The sequence below is a fragment of the Pseudophryne corroboree genome, chromosome 1 (genome assembly GCF_028390025.1).
Source record: "Pseudophryne corroboree isolate aPseCor3 chromosome 1, aPseCor3.hap2, whole genome shotgun sequence".
Taxonomy (NCBI): Eukaryota; Metazoa; Chordata; class Amphibia; order Anura; family Myobatrachidae; genus Pseudophryne; species Pseudophryne corroboree.
In genome coordinates, this window is record NC_086444.1 from 1028860414 (window position 1) to 1028880732 (window position 20319).

Sequence of the window (20319 nt, forward strand, 5' to 3'; positions counted from 1 at the left end):
CAAGGGAAATCAGGACGACCATCACATTGCTTGCACATTATCTAGTGTGTACCCAGCTTTAGTCATTTGAATTTCATACTTTTGTGATCTGATTACTAGTTCATGTAGTTCATTATCCCTTTCCAGCTTCAAATTACAGACAAATTCAGAGGGAGTTTATATGAAGCAGATTGTGCCCATCAGCTTCACCACTCACATACAGTGCATCCGGAAAGTATTCAAAGCGCTTCATTTTTTCCACATTTTGTTTTGTTACAGCCTTATTCCAAAATGGAATTCCAAAGTGCACAATAAGACTCTCCTCTAGTCTCCAAACCTTCAAGCTTACCAAATTCCAGAACCGCCCACATAACCTTCATAAACTTTCCTATCTAATTTACATCCCCACTGTACAGTCCACACATAACATAACCTCACATATTTTCTCTCTCTTCACTTTCCCATCCTCCTGACTTTAGGCCAACATTGCTGGGTGACCATATCACACAGCCCACTAAGAACCCTTGCAATCTGGTAGACCATTATGCAATAGATAACACCTATCCTTGTGTATCAATGCATATTTCCCTATAGATTGTAAGCTTGCGAGCAGGGCCTTCCTACTTCGATGACTGTCTATTATTACACAGTTTTGTTTTATCACTGTTGTTTCCAATTGTAATGTGCAACGGAATTTACTGTGCAATATAAGAAACTGACAACAATAATAATAATAATAATAATAAGTAAGATTTACATATAGCAGAAAATAAATAGATTGTATGACCTGTAAGTGTCTGAAAGAAGCACACTCTGACACACTGGAGACCGACACAATGAAGTAGACATGTGGGGGCAGTTCTGTGGGTATCCAGGAAAGTTTTTCTTCATTTTCTGATAACTCATCTATGCCATCCAAGGTGATGACCAAAGGCTGTCTTTCATTTGCAAGCTCCAGCATTGTTGAGAACTCATTCACTAACCCTTTAAGATTCTTATTAAAAAAAAAAAACAAGTATCACATGATATAAAACAAAAAGGGTCTCTCAAACATTTTGTTAAGAATGTGTATAGATGACAGAGAGATGTCGCACTAAATTATCCGACACTTGACCTCAAGTATGTCTGAGAATGTGTGACTATCAAGTTGTTTTGTGGGACTAAAAATGCTTTGAAACCTCCAGCTAAATCAGACATACTGTCACCTTTTGCAGCCTTGCAGTTACTTACCCCAAGGGCGTAGCTAACATAGGTGTAGGGAGTGCAGCTGCTATGGGGCCCACCTTCCCTGTCAAGGTTACATGTGTTATATACAAGGACATAGTTACCATAGGTGCATGGAGTGCAGCTGCTATGGGGCTCAGAGGTGAGAGGGGCCCACATTCCCTGTCAAAGTTATATATGTTATATACATTTTCACCATTGGCTGGTACATAGAGGCCCTAACAAACATTTGCCTTGGAGCCTACAATATATCTAGTTATGCCATTGAACCTACTCATTGTACTGTGCTTTAAAATGAACTAGAGAACAGTACAATGTTATATAATATGAACTGGGGCACTGCAATGTGGCACAATATGAAGTGGAGGCACTACAGCGTGGCATAATATGAACTAGGGACACTGTATGACATAAAGTGAATCAGGGGTACTGTGTTTCACAGAGCTGTAACTCGACATTTTGGTGCCCTGTGCCAGAAAGAGTATTGCCCCCCCCCCCCTTATTTATAAAAAAAATACATAAGATGCATACCTCGTGGGAAAGGGGCATGACAAAACTGATCCCAGAAAAAGCCCATGCTATGATGCCCCTTCCCACATTTTGTTGCTATTTAGCATTGCAATTAAGCAGATCTATGTAGTGTGCAGCCACACATCCAATCCCCTGCAGCCACACACTACATAGATCTGCTCAGCTGCAATGCTGATCCTTTTTGTCACAAAGTACAAGGTAAGCTTCAAATAGTTAGAATTCTCTAGCTTAGAATTCTCTAGCTTTAAGGGCAGATAGCTCAATGAATAGAGTGTCTGACTGCAATGCCACAGGCAAAGGGTTTAAATCCCGGGTATGTCGGCATCTTAAAATGTAATAAAGGACAGTGTGACCGAATAACAAAGAGCTCTCAACTTCATGAAAGTTGTATTGGTATTAGCGATGGAAGGGTTGGGGGTAGAAGATAGAGGCGGTCAGGAGATGCTGGGCTTCAAAAACGGGGGGAAGGTGCAAGTGAAATTTATTAAAAACAGATAATTGACAAGTGCCCCCAACATCGCCCCCTACCCTGCAGCGCTATGAGTGGTGGCACACTCTGCACACACCTAGTTACAGCCCTGGTGTTGCATAATATGTACTGGCAGCCCTACAATGGGGTATATTTACTAAGATTCGTAATTGTCGAAATTTGGTTGAAGTTTAAACACGAATGAGATCGGGAGTGATCATTTGCAACTTTTTGGGTTTTTTTACGCCTCATTTACTATGCTGTCGTATTCTGCATTGTCGTGTTTTCTGATGTCGATGTAATTCGTAATTTCGGCCAGTGTTTTACGGGAGTGATTAGTAAAACACTGCCGAACTTAACACAATGAATCCCGGCCGGATCTGTGAGATCCGTGCAGGGCTTCATTGTGTACCTTAAAAAAAGCGTTTAAAGTGTTAAAAATCAGGAAAAGAAATTGCGTGGGATCCCCCCTCCTAAGCATAACCAGCCTCGAGCTCTTTGAGCCGGTACTGGTTGTAAAAATACAGGGGAAAAATTGACAGGGGTTCCCCTATAGTTTAACAACCAGCACCGGGCTCTGCGCCTGGTCCTGGTGCAAAAAATACGGGGGACAAAAGACGTAGGGGTCCCCCGTACTTTTAACACCAGCACCGGGCTCCACTAGTCAGAGAGATAAGGACTCTTTTATATTGGTCCCTGTGGCCCTGGCATTAAATCACCAACTAGTCACCCCTGGCTGGGGTACCCTGGAGGAGTGGGGACCCCTTAAATCAAGGGGACCCTCCCTCCAGCCACCCAAGGGCCAGGGGTGAAGCCCGAGGCTGTGCCCCCCATCCAAGGGCGGTGGATAGGGGGGGGGGGGGGTGATAGCCTTTTGTGTAAAAAAAAGAATATTGTTTTTTGTAGCAGTACTACAAGTCCCAGCAAGCCTCCCCCGCAAGCTGGTACTTGGAGAACCACAAGTACCAGCATGCGGGGGGGGAAAACGGGCCCGCTGGTACCTGTAGTTCTGCTACAAAAAAAATATACCCAAATAAAAACAAAACACACACACACCTTGATAGTACAACTTTATTACATACATGCACACTTACATTCATACATACTTACCTATGTTGACACGAAGAGTCGGTCCTCTTCTCCAGTAGAATCCCGGGATACCTGTAAATAAAAATTATACTCACAAAAAGTCCTGTGTCGATAGGTCCTCTTCTTTAAATTTGTAATCCAGAGACTTGGCAAAATAAAAAAATGGATTACCCGGACCACGCACTGAAAGGGGATCCATGTTTACACATGGATCCCCTTTCCCCCGACTGGCGGGACCCCCCGTGACTGCTGTTAAAGAGGGTCCCTTCAGACAATCAGGGAGCGCCACGTCATGGCACTCTCCTGATTGGCTGTGCGCGCCTGAGCTGTCAGTCAGGCTGCGCACTGTAGAGATACAATGTAGCGCATAGGCGCTCCATTGTATCCAATGGTGGGAACTTTGCGGTCTGCGGCAGACCGCAAGGTTAAGTGGGGCCAACCAGAAGAGTGACCCCACTTAACCTCGCAGGCACAGAGCCCGGTGCTGGTTGTTAAAATATGGGGGAACCCCTGTCAATTTTTTCCCTGTATTTTTACAACCAGGACCGGCTCAAAGAGCCTGAGGCTGGTTATGCTTAGGAGGGGGGACCCCACGCAATTTTTTTTTCTGATTTTTACCTCTTTCCCACCCCTTCGCACTGATAAACATGCACAGATCTCACTGATCCGTGCATGCCTATCAGAACACGGTAAAAAAAAAAGCAGGTCTATTTGAAAACTGCTTTTTTTTACGATTTGTATTTTTTCACGGCAGTGTTTGGCTATTGCCGCAGTGATTGTGAATACGAATTTTTAGTAAATTACCGAGTTGTATAAAATAACAGGCGTATTTGACCGATGGTGTATTAATTCGTATTTTTTTTCTTTGACTTCCAAAAAAAATCGGGAGCTTAGTAAATATACCCCAATGTGACATAATGTGAAGTAGGGCACCACTATGGTTCATAAAATAAACTAGGGTACTACTATGGGGCATAACATTAACTTAGGCACTGCTATGGTTCAGAAAATTAACTTGGGCAGTATTATGAGGCATAAAATAAACAACTGTTGCAGAAACGTGACTCTGTATAAGCACTGGGACAGGGGCCCCTTCAAAATATTGCTATGTGGGTTACAAAGTTATGGCTACCCTGACTTACCCCAAATGAATGTGTTAATCCAGTCGTTCTCAAACTCAGTCCTCAGGACCCCACACAGTGCATGTTTTGCAGGTAACCCAGCAAGTGCACAGGTGTATTAATTACTCACTCACACATTTTAAAAGGTCCACAGGTGGAGCTAATTATTTCACTTGTGATTCTGTGAAGAGACCTGCAAAACATGCACTGTGTGGGGTCCTGAGGACCGAGTTTGAGAACCACTGTGCTAATCTATTTGCATGCCAAGACACACAGGCAAAAATGCACAGAAAATTAGATGTAATAACATTTGCACTGTGTGAATATTTACAGTTGTGTACAATACCCTTATACCCTTACGGGGTAGAATGTTTTAAGGATATGTAAGCATTAGACATGGCTTAGTATTCACCAGAAATATAATAGATTTTTGTAAATTGTGTATTAAATTGTTATTTTTATTAATTACATTTTTATTGTAAACATGTATATAAAGAAAATGTTTCCTCATCAAATTTTTTAAATGTAAATTTAGGAGAAATGGGCCCGATTTAACATGGAACACATCTACGATGCGTTCGCATGCTGAAGGCCTTCTTCAGTGTGCGCACGCGCTGAAGTCGCACTACACGTGCGCACACAGTGACCTGCAACGGCATCTCACATATGCGACTGACAGACAGAGAAGTACATGGGGCGGGAGGGGGTACTGACGTGGTGTTTGGGGGGCGGCATTGTAGGGGTGCAATCTGAACAACGCAGGCGTGTCCGGACCATTTGCAGGGCGTGCTGCATCGGCTACGTGACGTCACACATAGCCGCTGCGACCCAAAAGATGGCTGCCCGCCGACTGCCTTCGCAGCTAGGCTGCGTAGGCAGGGGGCATCCCTAACCTTGCGAAACGCTTCGCTGTTGACCGAAGCGCTCGCATGTTAGCGGGGGTGGCAGGACCCGGCATGCGGGGCGGACTTGCCCTGTGCTGGGCGTGTAAAGGGTTGTAGTTGTGCAATTTGTCACACAACTACAACCCATGCTGAATTGGGCCCAATGTCGACAGTCACAATATCAACAGGACAGGTTTAAGGTAATTTTTTTTTGTCACGTTTTGGAACATTGATGTAAAGTAAGAACATTTAAAGATCAAGATATTTCTGCTGTTGGGACTACATGAGTGCCGGTTCTTGTATATATTGATTTTATTGTGTATAGCAGGCCTTATTCAATATGGATCGCATACTGAAGTATTTATGCCCAGTGCACACGCGCAGGAGCCATACTGGGCGTGCACACACAGTGAGATGTGATTGCATCTCACTAATGCAAACGCCTCTGCTTGATTGACAGGCAGAGGTGTTCGCAGGGCGGTCCGCGGTGACACTGCACTGTGGGGGCATGCCATTGGAAATGGGGGCAGGATCAGGGTGGCCGCGTGACATCACGCGCAGCCACTGCAACTGGAAAAATGGCAGGCCAACTGCCTTTGCAGCCAGCCTGCGGAGGAAGGGGTCTACCCCAAATCAGTGATGCGATTGCAACTGTTTTGCGATCACATCGCTGGCCGCCATTAGCATGCTGGGCGGTTTTGCCCTGTGCTAGACAGGCTCCAGCATGTGAGAGATAAAAGGTGCAGTTGAAGAGAGTATTGACTGCATAGGAGAGGAAAGAGTTAAACATCTGGGGAGGGGTGGACCTAGCTGTGAGGAAAGTACAGCCTTCTTTAAGGGGAGGGCTTGATATATATAGGGAAGGTGAAGCCATTTTAAGTCTCTTGGTGATCTGGTTTGGTGAGTGCTGCAGTGCCAGCAGAAATTTGTTTATTAGGTATTCCTGCTGTGTCACCGAGATAGACTGTCCCCTCTATTTGTACTCTCCTCTCCAGTAGCCCAGGGTGTCCCTTACTGTTTTTGATTAAAAGGCTGCTGATATGTCCGCTCGCCCCCAGCGCATGCTAAGGGCCCCGGCTCGGTTCCGTGGGTCGGACGGCCGAGCGGGCCCTGAGGCGGCGGCGGGCGGTGGGGGGGACGGGGCTCCGTCCCCTAGGGCCTCATCAGATGCCCCCACAGGCAGCGATGGCGGGGCCCGGGCGGACTCGCCGCCGGGTGCCGAGTCGGACACTCCGGCCAGACGAGGGCGGCGTGGGGGACCAGGGGTCCCTGCAGGCCGCTCGAGTGTCGGCGGGCGGCGGCCGTCCCCGCCGGGAGCCGCCGAGCCCGGGTTCATGGCGGGCGCCCGCGTGCGCGCCACGGGGGGCGCCAGTGTGCAGCAGAGGCAGGTCTCTCCTTCCCCGCCGCGGTCGGCTGTTCGGGCCGGGCGGGGGGTGAGGAGGTTTCAGGGAGCTGGCGGTCGCCGCGCGGGGACTAGTCAGGAGCCTCGCGCGGCGGCCGAGCAAGAGGAGCAGGCCGGGAGGCAGTTGGCGGGTGGACGTGGGGCGCGCGCTCGAGGTGCGCGCGCGCCCACGCTCGCTCCGGGCGCCGCTTGCCGCGCACGTGCGCGCGCAGCGGCGCCAGCAGTACACGCAGCAACCTCTTCTTCTCCCCGGATGCCGGAGTTCGGCAGGGGGAGAGGCAGGTTGAGGGGGGTGCAGCGTGTGCCTCAGGGAGGCAGCGCTGGGAGCATGTTTAGTAATATAAATGAAGGGGACACAGCAGGACCAACAAGGGGTGGCCGCCAACATCATCCGGGTGCACCCTCCGCTGGTCAGGTGACACGCGGGGGAGCACGCGCGGGGGGGCAGCAGGTCCCTGTCACCGTTGCAGGACGCGGCGGGGCCCGCGGCAGGAGGGGTGACAGGGAATGGGTCAGCGGCCGCAGGGCCGCGGCCCGGGCAGCTGTGCGCGTCAGCAGGTCCTCCCCAGGATCAGGGGATTCTTCTCCTTCCCTGGATAGGGAAGGGGAAGGATCGGAGAGGGAGAGCCACTGGGCCGGCCGGGGGGCTCTTGCCTTCGGGTTGGAACATGAGGGGCGGGACCCCCGGGGCGCGTCGGGCGGTCAGGGGGCGCGGGCTCGCGCCCAACCAAGGACCGGTCGTCCTTTGGGCGGCGTTTCCGGGGGTCGTGCCGCATGGGATCCTCCTGGGGCCATAGCGTCGGCGCTGGCCACGGTGGTGGAGGCTCTTGGGCCATTAGCTGCAGTGGCCTCCCCCAGGGCAACGGCGGATTCCGGCCAAGCTGCAGGGCGCAGGGGGTTAGACAAGGTCAGGTCATCAGCGGCGCAGCGAGTGGCAAGAGCCTGCCGAGAGCTGGGGGCTGCCGCGGCGGAGCTGGAGCTAGGGTCAGAGCGCGAGCGGCAGGGAGGCTCGGGCCCTGCGCATTCCACACGGGGTGCCCGGCGTGCGCCGCATGCGCGGGCCGGGCCCTCTTTTGTTTTGTCTTCCACAGAGGACCAAGGTGAAAGGGACTCGGCAGACTTCGCGGTGGACGAGGATTGGAATGAAGACGACGAACAATCTGAGTCGGAGAGGTCGACGGCATCCGGTGAGTTGGTGCAGTCTTTTCAAATTCCACCGCGAGCTCGAGTTCGCGTAGCTCTTCGTCCTCCTCCTCATCCTCCTCTTTGGCGTCGCAAGCGTCCGAAGCTGATAGTACTGCTAGGGCAAGGAAGGAGGCCGAGAAACTTGCCAAAAGAGCGGCTAAGCAACAGAAGAGGCGTAAGCGGCGCAGGCGAATTAGTGAAGAGGAGCGTAGGGCTAAGAAGAGGCGAGATCTGCCGGGGGTAGTGCGCTGTGAGTACACCGCAGTTATGCGGGGCCTGCGAGATAGCTGCCGCAAAAAGATACGTAGGGGTGACTTTGTGGACTTATTTGGTTTGACTAAGGCCATGAAGAAGGATTACAAGGCGGCGGCCGCTACGAAGGGCATGGGGGCAGAAGCTTTCAGGTCGTTTGATAACTGTCTGGCCGGATTTTGGGTGTTTGCGGCTTGCTATTTGGAGGACAGGCCGGAAGAGCACATGAATATCATCCGGTACCTTCATCTCGTGCACGACATGCAGCGCACATCCTCGGGTTCGGAATGGCGGCGTTATGACCAAGAGTTTCGGGAGAAGCAGGACGGGTTACGGGTCATGGACTTTGGGTTCAAAGACGTGGAGGTCTGGCTCAAAGTGACCCGGGCATCCCAGCGGGAGGATGAGACCCAGAAACAGGGAACGGGGGGGCGCCGCGGGGGGTCGTCAGCGCAGGGAACGGGCGCGGACGGGGGATTTGCCAAGACAGGCGGATTGGCCGTTCGCACGGGCGGGCGGTCTGCCCCTCGGGGAAAATGCTTCGCTTTTAACAGCGGAGCATGTTCATTTGGCAAACAGTGCCGTTTTCGCCACTCTTGCCAGCAGTGCGGTGGAACCCACCCAGCCTCCTCTTGTTTCAAAGGGGGACGACAGGGCAATCGGGGGAAACAACCCTACCCTAAGCAGGCCGCGAGCGGGACCGCTCAGCAGAGCACCAACGCCAGTTAAGTTGGAAACTATGGGTAAATGGTTGGGTCTTTATCCTAATAAAAGGGATGCAAAGTTTTTGTTAGACGGTTTTAAGTTCGGTTTTCGCTTGCCTGTTGCAAGCGAAGTGTTCGTGCGTGCGCACAGGAACCTTCAATCCGCCCGAGCCTTGCCGACTGTGTTACGGGAAAAAGTGGATAAGGAGGTCAGGTTGGGCAGGATGGAGGGGCCGTTTAGGTCAACCCCGGTGGATGACTTGGTCATCTCCCCGGTGGGGGTGGTACCAAAGAAGACTCCGGGCGCCTTCCGGCTCATTCAGCATCTTTCTTACCCGCCAGGGGCATCGGTCAACGACGCAATACCACCGGCTCATTGCTCGGTGGTGTATCAGTCGTTTGACGAGGCGCTAGGGATGGTCCGCAGCTACGGGAGCGGGGCCCTCATGGCTAAGATTGATGTTGAGTCAGCTTTTAGATTGCTGCCATTGCATCCGGACTCATTTCGTTTTATGGGTTTCCGGATTGGGGCGGAGTATTTCATCGACAAATGTCTGCCGATGGGATGTTCCGTTTCATGCTCGTTTTTCGAGCGCTTTAGCACTTTTCTTCATTGGTGCGTGGAGTCTGCGTCAGGCGGTCACGGGGTTGCACATTACCTCGATGATTTCCTTTGCGCGGGGCCGGCTACTGGCACAAGATGCGGCGACTTGCTGTTTAGCACACGAGCCCTTTTTTACCACTTCGGTGTTCCGGTAGCCAGGGATAAAACGGAGGGTCCGGCCTCCTGTCTATCATTTTTGGGGATTGAAATTGACACCGTGGCGGGAGAATGTCGCCTACCCCAGGACAAGGTGTCAAAGCTCCGCGAAATTATTTGCCGTTTCAACGGCTCGCGTAAAGTCACGCTGCGGCAAGCTCAGTCCTTGCTGGGCATGCTGAACTTTGCTTGTCGGGTGATACCGATGGGCAGGGTTTTCTGCCGGAAGCTCGAAAGGGCTACAGCGGGGTGTGCCAGGCCGCATCATTTCGTTCGATTGTCCTCTGAGTTAAAAAGGGATTTGGCCGTCTGGGCTTCATTCCTGGAGGATTTCAACGGGGTGAGCATATGGCAAGCGCCAGCCGTTGATAGCGAGAGTTTGCAGCTTTTTACCGATGCTGCAGGTTCCTCTGGATTCGGCTGTTTTCTGGAGGGATCGTGGTGTGCGGCATCTTGGCCGGCGAATTGGCATAGCGAAGGTCTTACAAGGGATCTGGTGCTGCTGGAGCTTTTTCCCATTATGGTAGCGCTGGAAGTTTGGGGCGATCGGTTGGCTAACCGCAGCATAGTGTTCAGGTGCGATAATCTGGGCGTGGTGCATGCGATTAATAACCAAAGGGCGAAATCGCTGGTTGTACTACGGGTTCTTGGGCAATTGCTTTTGACTTGCTTGCGCAGGAACCTATGGTTCCGGGCGCAGCACGTGCCCGGGTTGGAAAACGAAATCGCAGACGCGTTGTCGCGTGGACAGTGGGAGAGATTTTGGGGTTTGGCACCTGAGGCCGAAGAACAAGGTTTTCACTGTCCCGGTTATGTTTGGCAGGTGATCGGACCGGACTGGAGGGTTTAGCGTTGCGGTCAATCGCGCCGGCCACGCTCAAGGCGTACGGACAAGCTTGGAGTGAATGGGAGGAGTTTGTCCGGGGGCGTCAGCATCAAGGTAAGAGCAGGCATCGGCTGATGCTTTCCTTTATGTGGCAGCTCTACGTCTCCGGTAGGTCACGAGCAGTGGTTTCTCGGTATTTGGCAGGCATTTCGTTTTTCTGCAAGCTGCGAGGCGTCCCTGACGTAACAAAAAGCGAAGTTCTGCGGAAGGCAATGAAAGGGTGGGCGCGAGTTGCGCCGTCGCCACCAGATAGGAGGCGGCCCATCGATGCGGCGTTGTTGCCGGCCGTAATCAAGGCGGTAGGGCGAGTTGCGTCGTCCAGGTTTGAGACGCTTTTGTTTAGTTTGGCGTTCTCAATGGCTTTCCACGGAGCCTTTCGAGTTTCTGAGTTGGTAGCGCCTTCCAAGAGAGCAGATTCGCGTATGCTGGTCGAGGACGTGGTAGTGGGTGAGAGGTCCTTGCTGTGCAGGTTACGACGCTCCAAAACGGATCAAGTGGGGAGAGGGCGCTGGGTTACAATGGTTACAGCGCAGGAGGAGAGCGTTTGCCCGGTGAGGCTGGCAATGCAATACGTGGGGGTGCGACCCGTTAAGGAGGGGTCTTGGCTGTTGCATTATGATGGGCTGCCAGTCACGAAATACCAGTTTCGATGGATGCTGAGTCGCTGTTTGGCGGGCCTGGGCCTCCCACCCACTGCTTTCGGTACCCACTCCTTTCGCATAGGCGCAGCGACGTCGGCTGCTGCGGCGGGTTACTCCAGAACGGAAATACAGGCGGTGGGGCGATGGAAATCATCAAGTTATAGACGATATATTCGCCCCGTCACATGAGAGGTCGGTTTGCGCTTGGTGCTTTGTGTAGATTGCAATGTATTATGTTGTTACAGTTCTGTGAATTTATGGTGTTGTGCGTCTGTTGGTGTTCCCCCTTTTTTCTCCTACTCAGGGATTAGCTACTCGCCGTTGCTGGCATGAGCCGGCAGCGGGGGTCTGGAGTTATTTGCGATTTTTGCCTGACTTGACGGACTGAATTCTAATCCATAATTCGGCTAATTTGGTCTAATCAGAGTCCCTCAGCAGGTCTTTACGTTTCATCTCCAGCTGAGTTATTACATGTGTTTCCCATTTTATACCCCCCCCCCCCCCCTGTTTTTATTTTATTTAATTTTATTTGATCTTCCCCCTTTGTGTCTTTAATTGCACTTCTAAATTGGCAACGAAACACGGTGCAGTCGGCTAGGCCGTGACTGCTGCAATAGCGAGTCCTAAAGTTTTCTTTTTTGGCAGATCCTTCAGTATAAACAATGAATAAGCCTCTTAGTAATCAATTCTACCCCTCTTTTTCCCTTCAGGATGGTTTGAAGACAATTTGACCATTTGGGTGGTTGGCCACTCTTACATTTACTGGGCGGCCAGGTTTGTGGCCTCAGAAGGGTCTCAGGCATTGTTTGGAATACAGGGTGTCAGATGGCTTGGCTGGCGCGGGATGATGTGGGGTGAGCTGAGGAGTAGGTTAGTGAGTCAGGCCAGCAAGCATGGAGTCCCTAAGGTTTTGGTTGTCCATCTAGGTGGCAACGACTTGGGGAAGAGGACATCCTTGGAGCTGCGGTGGGCCATGATACAGGATCTGGCAAGTGTGACCGCGCAATGGACCAATTGTGTGTTGGTTTTTTCCATGATGGTGCCAAGGTTGTGTTGGAGGGGTGTGGCGGATGGTCGCCAGATTGATGAGGCCCGGAAAAAGGTGAACGGAGCGGTGGCAAAGTGGGTGCTGTCCCACGGTGGGAGGGTGGTTCGCCACCCGAGGATACGGTTCAGAGACAGCCACCTTTTCCGGCGCGATGGAGTACATCTATCCGATGAGGGGATGATGTTTTTTCTGGAGGATCTAGGTTTCGCTTTGCAGGAGTTAGGGTAGGTTTATGGTGGCGGTGCGAAAGACTGTGGGGATGAGTCTTTCGCTGTTGGCGGAAAAGAACGGCAGTTTCGTATTGTAGAGAAAACTGTAGTGTTTTACAGTTGGTTGTGGTTTAGGTGCACTCACCTCCATCGACTTATGGCCGCTTGACCACCCGTCCGGGAAGGCAGCGGCAGGGCACCCAGGAGCGGTGGGTAGTCACTGTGGGGGTTGAGTTGTCACCTATTACCGGTTTATGGTAAGTTTTAGTAAATTTATAGGGTTGAGTTATTTAAGTTTAATTTAGATTAAGTGAGCCGTTCTTTTGGGCCGCCACCATATGCCAGCTGGAGCGGCATATTAAATTAATCTCTTTATTACAGGTTTCCTAATGGTTAGGGACAAATAATAAGAATTTACTTACCGATAATTCTATTTCTCGGAGTCCGTAGTGGATGCTGGGGTTCCTGAAAGGACCATGGGGAATAGCGGCTCCGCAGGAGACAGGGCACAAAAAGTAAAGCTTTAGGATCAGGTGGTGTGCACTGGCTCCTCCCCCTATGACCCTCCTCCAAGCCTCAGTTAGGATACTGTGCCCGGACGAGCGTACACAATAAGGAAGGATTTATGAATCCCGGGTAAGACTCATACCAGCCACACCAATCACACTGTACAACCTGTGATCTGAACCCAGTTAACAGTATGATAACAGCGGAGCCTCTGAAAGATGGCTCACAACAATAATAACCCGATTTTTGTAACTATGTACAAGTATTGCAGATAATCCGCACTTGGGATGGGCGCCCAGCATCCACTACGGACTCCGAGAAATAGAATTATCGGTAGTGATGAGCGGGTTCGGTTTTACTCGGTTTTACTCGGTTTTACTCTGTTCTCAAAACGGCATCTTATTGGCTCACGGATGTCACGTGTTTTGGATAGCCAATAAGATGCCGTTTTGAGAACCGAGTAAAACCGAGTAAAACCGAACCTCGCTCATCACTAATTATCGGTAAGTAAATTCTTATTTTCTCTATCGTCCTAGTGGATGCTGGGGTTCCTGAAAGGACCATGGGGATTATACCAAAGCTCCCAAACGGGCGGGAGAGTGCGGATGACTCTGCAGCACCGAATGAGAGAACTCCAGGTCCTCCTTAGCCAGGTTATCAAATTTGTAGGATTTTACAAACGTGTTTGCCCCTGACTAAATAGCCGCTCGGCAAAGTTGTAAAGCCGAGACCCCTCGGGCAGCCGCCCAAGATGAGCCCACCTTCCTTGTGGAATGGGCATTTACATATTTTGGCTGTGGCAGGCCTGCCACAGAATGTGCAAGCTGAATTGTATTACACATCCAACTAGCAAAAGTCTGCTTAGAAGCAAGAGCACCCAGTTTGTTGGGTGCATACAGGATAACAGCAAGTCAGTTTTCCTGACTCCAGCCGTCCTGGAACCTATATTTTCAGGGCCCTGACCACATCTAGCAACTTGGAGTCCTCCAAGTCCCTAGTAGGCGCAAGACACCACAATAAGCTGGTTCAGGTGAAACACTGACACCACCTTAGGGAGAGAACTGGGGACGAGTCCGCAGCTCTGCCCTGTCCGAATGGACAAACAGATATGGGCTTTTTTGAGAAAAAAACCACCAATTTGACACTCGCCTGGTCCAGGCCAGGTCCAAGAGCATGTTCACTTTTCATGTGAGATGCTTCAAATCCACAGATTTGACTGGTTTTAAACCAATGTGTTTTGAGGAATCCCAGAACTACGTTGAGATCCCACAGTGCCACTGGAGGCACAAAAGGGGGTTGTATATGCAATACTCCCTTGACAAACTTCTGGACTTCAGGAACTGAAGCCAATTCTTTCTGGAAGAAAAATCGACAGGGCCGAAATTTGAACCTTAATGGACCCCAATTTGAGGCCCATAGACACTCCTGTTTGCAGGAAATGCAGGAATCGACCGAGTTGAAATTTCTTCGTGGGGCCTTCCTGGCCTCACACCACGCAACATATTTTCGCCACATGTGGTGATAATGTTGTGCGGTCACCTCCTTTCTGGCTTTGACCAGGGTAGGAATGACCTCTTCCTGAATGCCTTTTCCCTTAGGATCCGGCGTTCCACCGCCATGCCGTCAAACACAGCTGCGGTAAGTCTTGGAACAGACATGGTACTTGCTGAAACAAGTCCCTTCTTAGCGGCAGAGGCCATAAGTCCTCTGTGAGCATCTCTTGAAGTTCCGGGTACCAAGTCCTTCTTGGCCAATCCGGAGCCATGAGTATAGTTCTTACTCCTCTACGTCTTATAATTCTCAGTACCTTAGGTATGAAAAGCAGAGGATGGAACACATACACCGACTGGTACACCCACGGTGTTACCAGAACGTCCACAGCTATTGCCTGAGGGTCTCTTAACCTGGCGCAATACCTGTCCCGTTTTTTGTTCAGACGGGATGCCATCATCAGGGCCGGCTCTAGGCATGTTCGAATAGAGCGGCCGCGCAGGGCGCCACCCTTAATGGGCGCCACGCGCTGGCGCCGCCATATTCGATGCTGGAGCCGGCCCTGTGTGTGTGCTGCTGCAGCATTTGGCGGTCGCGCTGTGTATGCGCGCTGCGCGGCGCCGGTATCTAACGTCAGACGCCGGCGCCGCGCATAGCCCGCCTGCACAAGTGGCCGCCCGCCAGCCCGGACCCAGGCTCAGGCTCACTCGCCCGGCCTCCCGCCCGCCCGCCAGCGCTCCCACACAGGCGGACAGCAGTACTCCTCCCCAGCGCCGCAGGTATTTTTTTTTTGGGGGGGGGGAGATCCGCACTGTGGGGGCATTTCTGGCACACGGGGCATTTTTGGTTATGTGGGGGCATTTCTGGCACTGTAGGGGCATTTCTGGCTCTGTGGGGGGCATTTCTGGCACTGTGGGGGCATTTCTGGCACTGTGGGGGCATTGCATATCTGGCTCTGTGGGGGCATATTTGGCACTGTGGGGGCATATCAGGCACTGTGGGGACATATCTGGCCCTGTGGGGGCATATCAGGCACTGTGGGGACATATCTGGCACTGTGGGGGCATTTCTGGCACTGTGGGGGCATTTCTGGCACTGTGGGGGCATTTATCTGGCTCTGTGGGGGCATTTATCTGGCTCTGTGGGGGCATTTATCTGGCACTGTGGGGGCATTTCTGGCACTGTGGGGGCATTTCTGGCACTGTGGGGGCATTTCTGGCACTGTAGGGGCATTTATCTGGCTCTGTGGGGGCATTTATCTGGCTCTGTGGGGGCATTTATCTGGCACTGTGGGGGCATTTCTGGCACTGTGGGGGCATTTCTGGCACTGTGGGGGCATATCAGGCACTGTGGGGACATATCAGGCACTGTGGGGGCATATCTGGCACTGTGGGGGCATATCTGGCACTGTGGGGGCATATCTGGCACTGTGGGGGCATATCTGGCTCTGTGGGGGCATTTATCTGGCTCTGTGGGGGCATTTATCTGGCACTGTGGGGGCATTTATCTGGCACTGTGGGGGCATTTCTGGCACCGTGGGGGCATATCTGGCACTGTGGGGGCATATCTGGCACTGTGGGGGCATATCTGGCACTGTGGGGGCATTTATCTGGCACTGTGGGGGCATATCTGGCACTGTGGGGACATTTATCTGGCTCTGTGGGGGCATTTATCTGGCTCTGTGGGGGCATTTATCTGGCACTGTGGGGGCATTTCTGGCACTGTGGGGGCATATCTGGCACTGTGGGGGCATATCTGGCACTGTGGGGGCATATCTGGCACTGTGGGGGCATTTATCTGGCTCTGTGGGGGCATTTATGTATCAGGCACCGTGGGGGCATTTATGTATCAGGCACCGTGGGGGCATTTATGTATCAGGCACCGTGGGGGCATTTATGTATCATGCACCGTGGGGGCATTTATGTATCATGCACCGTGGGGGCATTTATGTATCAGGCACCGTGGGGACATTTATGTATCTGGCACCGTGGGGGCATTTATGTATCTGGCACCGTGGGGGCATTTATGTATCAGGCACCGTGGGGGCATTTATGTATCAGGCACCGTGGGGACATTTATGTATCTGGCACCGTGGGGGCATTTATGTATCAGGCACCATGGGGGCATTTATGTATCAGGCACCGTGGGGGCATTTATGTATCAGGCACCGTGGGGGCATTTATGTATCAGGCACCGTGGGGGCATTTATGTATCAGGCACCGTGGGGGCATTTATGTATCTGGCACCGTGGGGGCATTTATGTATCTGGCACCGTGGGGGCATTTATGTATCTGGCACCGTGGGGGCATTTCTTGCACTGTGGGGGCATTTCTTGCACTGTGGGGACATTTCTTGCACTGTGGGGGCATATCTTGCACTGTGAGGGCATTAATGTATGTGGCACTGTGGGGGCATATCTGCGCTGTGGGGGCATTTATCCATCTGGAACTGTGTGGCCATTTATGTAGCTGGCACTGCTGGGGGGCATGTCACGTGTAGCTGGCACTGCTGGGGGGCATGTCATGTGTAGCTGGCACTGCTGGGGGGCATATCATGTAGTGTTCCCGCTAGGCGTCTGTGGCTGGGCAGTGTGTCTCAGTGCTCTACCTGGCGCAATGTGTCTAACGTGCTCTTATAGGAGGTTCTACCTGGTGCAATGTGTATTAGCTGCACTACTGTGTGGTGTAATGTGAATTGCCACTATAATGTGGCTACGCACCTTCCCCACGAAGTAACTCCCCTAAATTTTTGCTGCGCGCCTTCGGCGCGCACTGTCCATACTTTAGCGTGTGGAAATGGGAACAACAAGCATTACAGTATGTACATCATTTTGCCCACCTAACTTAAAAATGTGCCCTCCCTGTGATCAGCAACCTGCCCTAAAAAGTGAACACTAGCACGTGTAGCTGGCACTGCTGGAGGGCATGTCATGTGTAGCTGGCACTGCTGGGGGACGAGACCACGCCCACTTTTCAAGAGGCCACGCCCACTTTTCCAGGAGCGCGCGCGCCTTCGGCGCGCGCATGGGGGGGGGGGGGGGGGGGGCACTTTTACATTTTCTCGCTCAGGGTGCTAGTAGGCCTGGAGCCGGCCCTGGCCATCATGTCCACCTTTGGTAATTCCCAACGGTTTACAATCATGTGGAAAACTTCCCCATGAAGTTCCCACTCTGCCGGGTGGAGGTCGTGCCTACTGAGGAAGTCTGCTTCCCAGTTTCCATTCCCGGAATGAAACACTGCTGACAGTGCTATCACATGATTTTCCGCCCAGCGAAAAGTCCTTGCAGTTTTTGCCACTGCCCTCCTGCTTCTTGTGCCGCCCTGTCTATTTACGTGGGCGACTGCCGTGATGTTTTATCCCACTGGATCAATACCGGCTGACCTTGAAGCAGAGGTCTTGCTAAGCTTAGAGCATTATAAATTTACCCTTAGCTATATTTATGTGGAGAAAAGTCTCCAGACTTGATCACACTCCCTGGAAATTTTTTCCTTGTGTGACTGCTCCCCAGCCTCTCGGGCTGGCCTCCGTGGTCACCAACATCCAAAACTGAATGCCGAATCTGCGGCCCTCTAGAAGATGAGCACTCTGTAACCACCACAGGAGAGACACCCTTGTCCTTGGATATAGGGTTATCCGCTGATGCATCTGAAGATGCGATCCGGACCATTTGTCCAGCAGATCCCACTGAAAAGTTCTTGCATGAAATCTGCCGACTGGAATTGCTTCGAAGGAAGTCACCATTTTTTTTACCATGGCCCTTGTGCAATGATGCACTGATTTTAGGAGGTTCCTGACTAGCTCGGATAACTCCCTGGCTTTCTCTTCCGGGAGAAACACCTTTTTCTGGACTGTGTCCAGAATCATCCCTAAGCACAGGAGACTTGTTGTCGGGATCAGCTGCGATTTTGGAATATTTAGAATCCACCCCTGCTGTTGTAACAGTATCCGAGATAGTGCTACTCCGACCTCCAACTGTTCCCTGGACTTTGCCCTTATCAGGAGATCGTCCAAGTAAGGGATAATTAAGACGCCTTTTCTTCGAAGAAGAACCATCATTTCGGCCATTACCTTGGTAAAGACCCGGGGTGCCGTGGACAATCCAAACGGCAGCGTCTGAAACTGATAGTGACAGTTCTGTACCACGAACCTGAGGTACCCTTAGTGATAAGGGCAAATTTGGGACATGGAGGTAAGCATCCCTGATGTCTCGGGACACCATATAGTCCCCTTCTTCCCGGTTCGTTATCACTGCTCTGAGTGACTCCATCTTGATTTGAACCTTTGTAAGTGTTCAAAATTTTTTTTTTTTTTTAGATTTAGAATAGGTCTCACCTAGCCTTCTGGCTTCAGTACCACAATATAGTGTGGAATAATACCCCTTTTCTTGTTGTAGGAGGGGTAATTTAATTATCACCTGCTGGGAATACAGCTCGTGAATTGTTTCCCATACTGCCTCCTTGTCGGAGGGAGACCTTGGTAAAGCAGACTTCAGGAGCCTGCGCAGGGGAAACGTCTCGACATTCCAATCTGTACCCCTGGGATACTACTTGTAGGATCCAGGGGTCCTGTACGGTCTCAGCGTCATGCTGAGAGCTTGTCAGAAGCGGTGGAACGCTTCTGTTCCTGGGAATGGGCTGCCTGCTGCAGTCTTCTTCCCTTTCCTCTATCCCTGGGCAGATATGACTCTTATAGGGACGAAAGGACTGAAGCTGAAAAGACGGTGTCTTTTTCTGCAGAGATGTGACTTAGGGTAAAAAACGGTGGATTTTCCAGCAGTTGCCGTGGCCACCAGGTCCGATGGACCGACCCCAAATAACTCCTCTTCCTTTATACGGCAATACACCTTTGTGCCGTTTGGAATCTGCATCACCTGACCACTGTCGTGTCCATAAACATCTTCTGGCAGATATGGACATCGCACTTACTCTTGATGCCAGAGTGCAAATATCCCTCTGTGCATCTCGCATATATAGAAATGCATCCTTTAAATGCTCTATAGTCAATAAAATACTGTCCCTGTCAAGGGTATCAATATTTTTAGTCAGGGAATCCGACCAAGCCACCCCAGCTCTGCACATCCAGGCTGAGGCGATCGCTGGTCGCAGTATAACACCAGTATGTGTGTATATACTTTTTATGATATTTTCCAGCCTCCTGTCAGCTGGCTCCTTGAGGACGGCCCTATCTATAGACGGTACCGCCACTTGTTCTGATAAGCGTGTGAGCGCCTTATCCACCCTAAGGGGTGTTTCCCAACGCGCCCTAACTTCTGGCGGGAAAGGGTATACCGCCCATATTTTCTATCGGGGGGAACCCACGCATCATCACACACTTCATTTAATTTATCTGATTCAGGAAAAACTACGGTAGTTTTTTCACATCCCACATAATACCCTCTTTTGTGGTACTTGTAGTATCAGAAATATGTAACACCTCCTTCATTGCCCTTAACGTGTGGCCCTAATAAGGAATACGTTTGTTTATTCACCGTCGACACTGGATTCAGTGTCCCTGTCTGTGTCTGTGTCGACCGACTAAAGTAAACGGGCGTTTTAAAACCCCTGACGGTGTTTTTGAGACGTCTGGACCGGTACTAATTGTTTGTCGGCCGTCTCATGTCGTCAACCGACCTTGCCGCGTGTTGACATTATCACGTAATTCCCTAAATAAGCCATCCATTCCGGTGTCGACTCCCTAGAGAGTGACATCACCATTACAGGCAATTGCTCCGCCTCCTCACCAACATCGTCCTCATACATGTCGACACACACGTACCGACACACAGCACACACACAGGGAATGCTCTGATAGAGGACAGGACCTACTAGCCCTTTGGAGAGACAGAGGGAGAGTTTGCCAGCACACACCAAAAACGCTATAATTATATAGGGACAACCTTATATAAGTGTTTTCCCTTATAGCATCTTTTTTATATAT

General features: G+C 51.3%; 1 protein-coding gene across 4 annotated transcripts in view; it reads right to left on the reverse strand.

Moving 5' to 3' along the window:
* Window positions 1–20319, reverse strand: part of LOC134922808 (uncharacterized) — a 338146-nt gene that overhangs the window by 75850 nt on the left and 241977 nt on the right. For 3 of the 4 annotated variants that reach the window (XM_063920697.1, XM_063920696.1, XM_063920698.1), the window contains one exon: window positions 767–973. The exons of the other annotated variant lie outside the window; for it this stretch is intronic. In XM_063920697.1, coding sequence (XP_063776767.1) covers window positions 767–973 — 207 coding nt within the window. The remainder of the gene's footprint in view (window positions 1–766; window positions 974–20319) is intronic. 4 annotated transcript variants of the gene reach the window in all.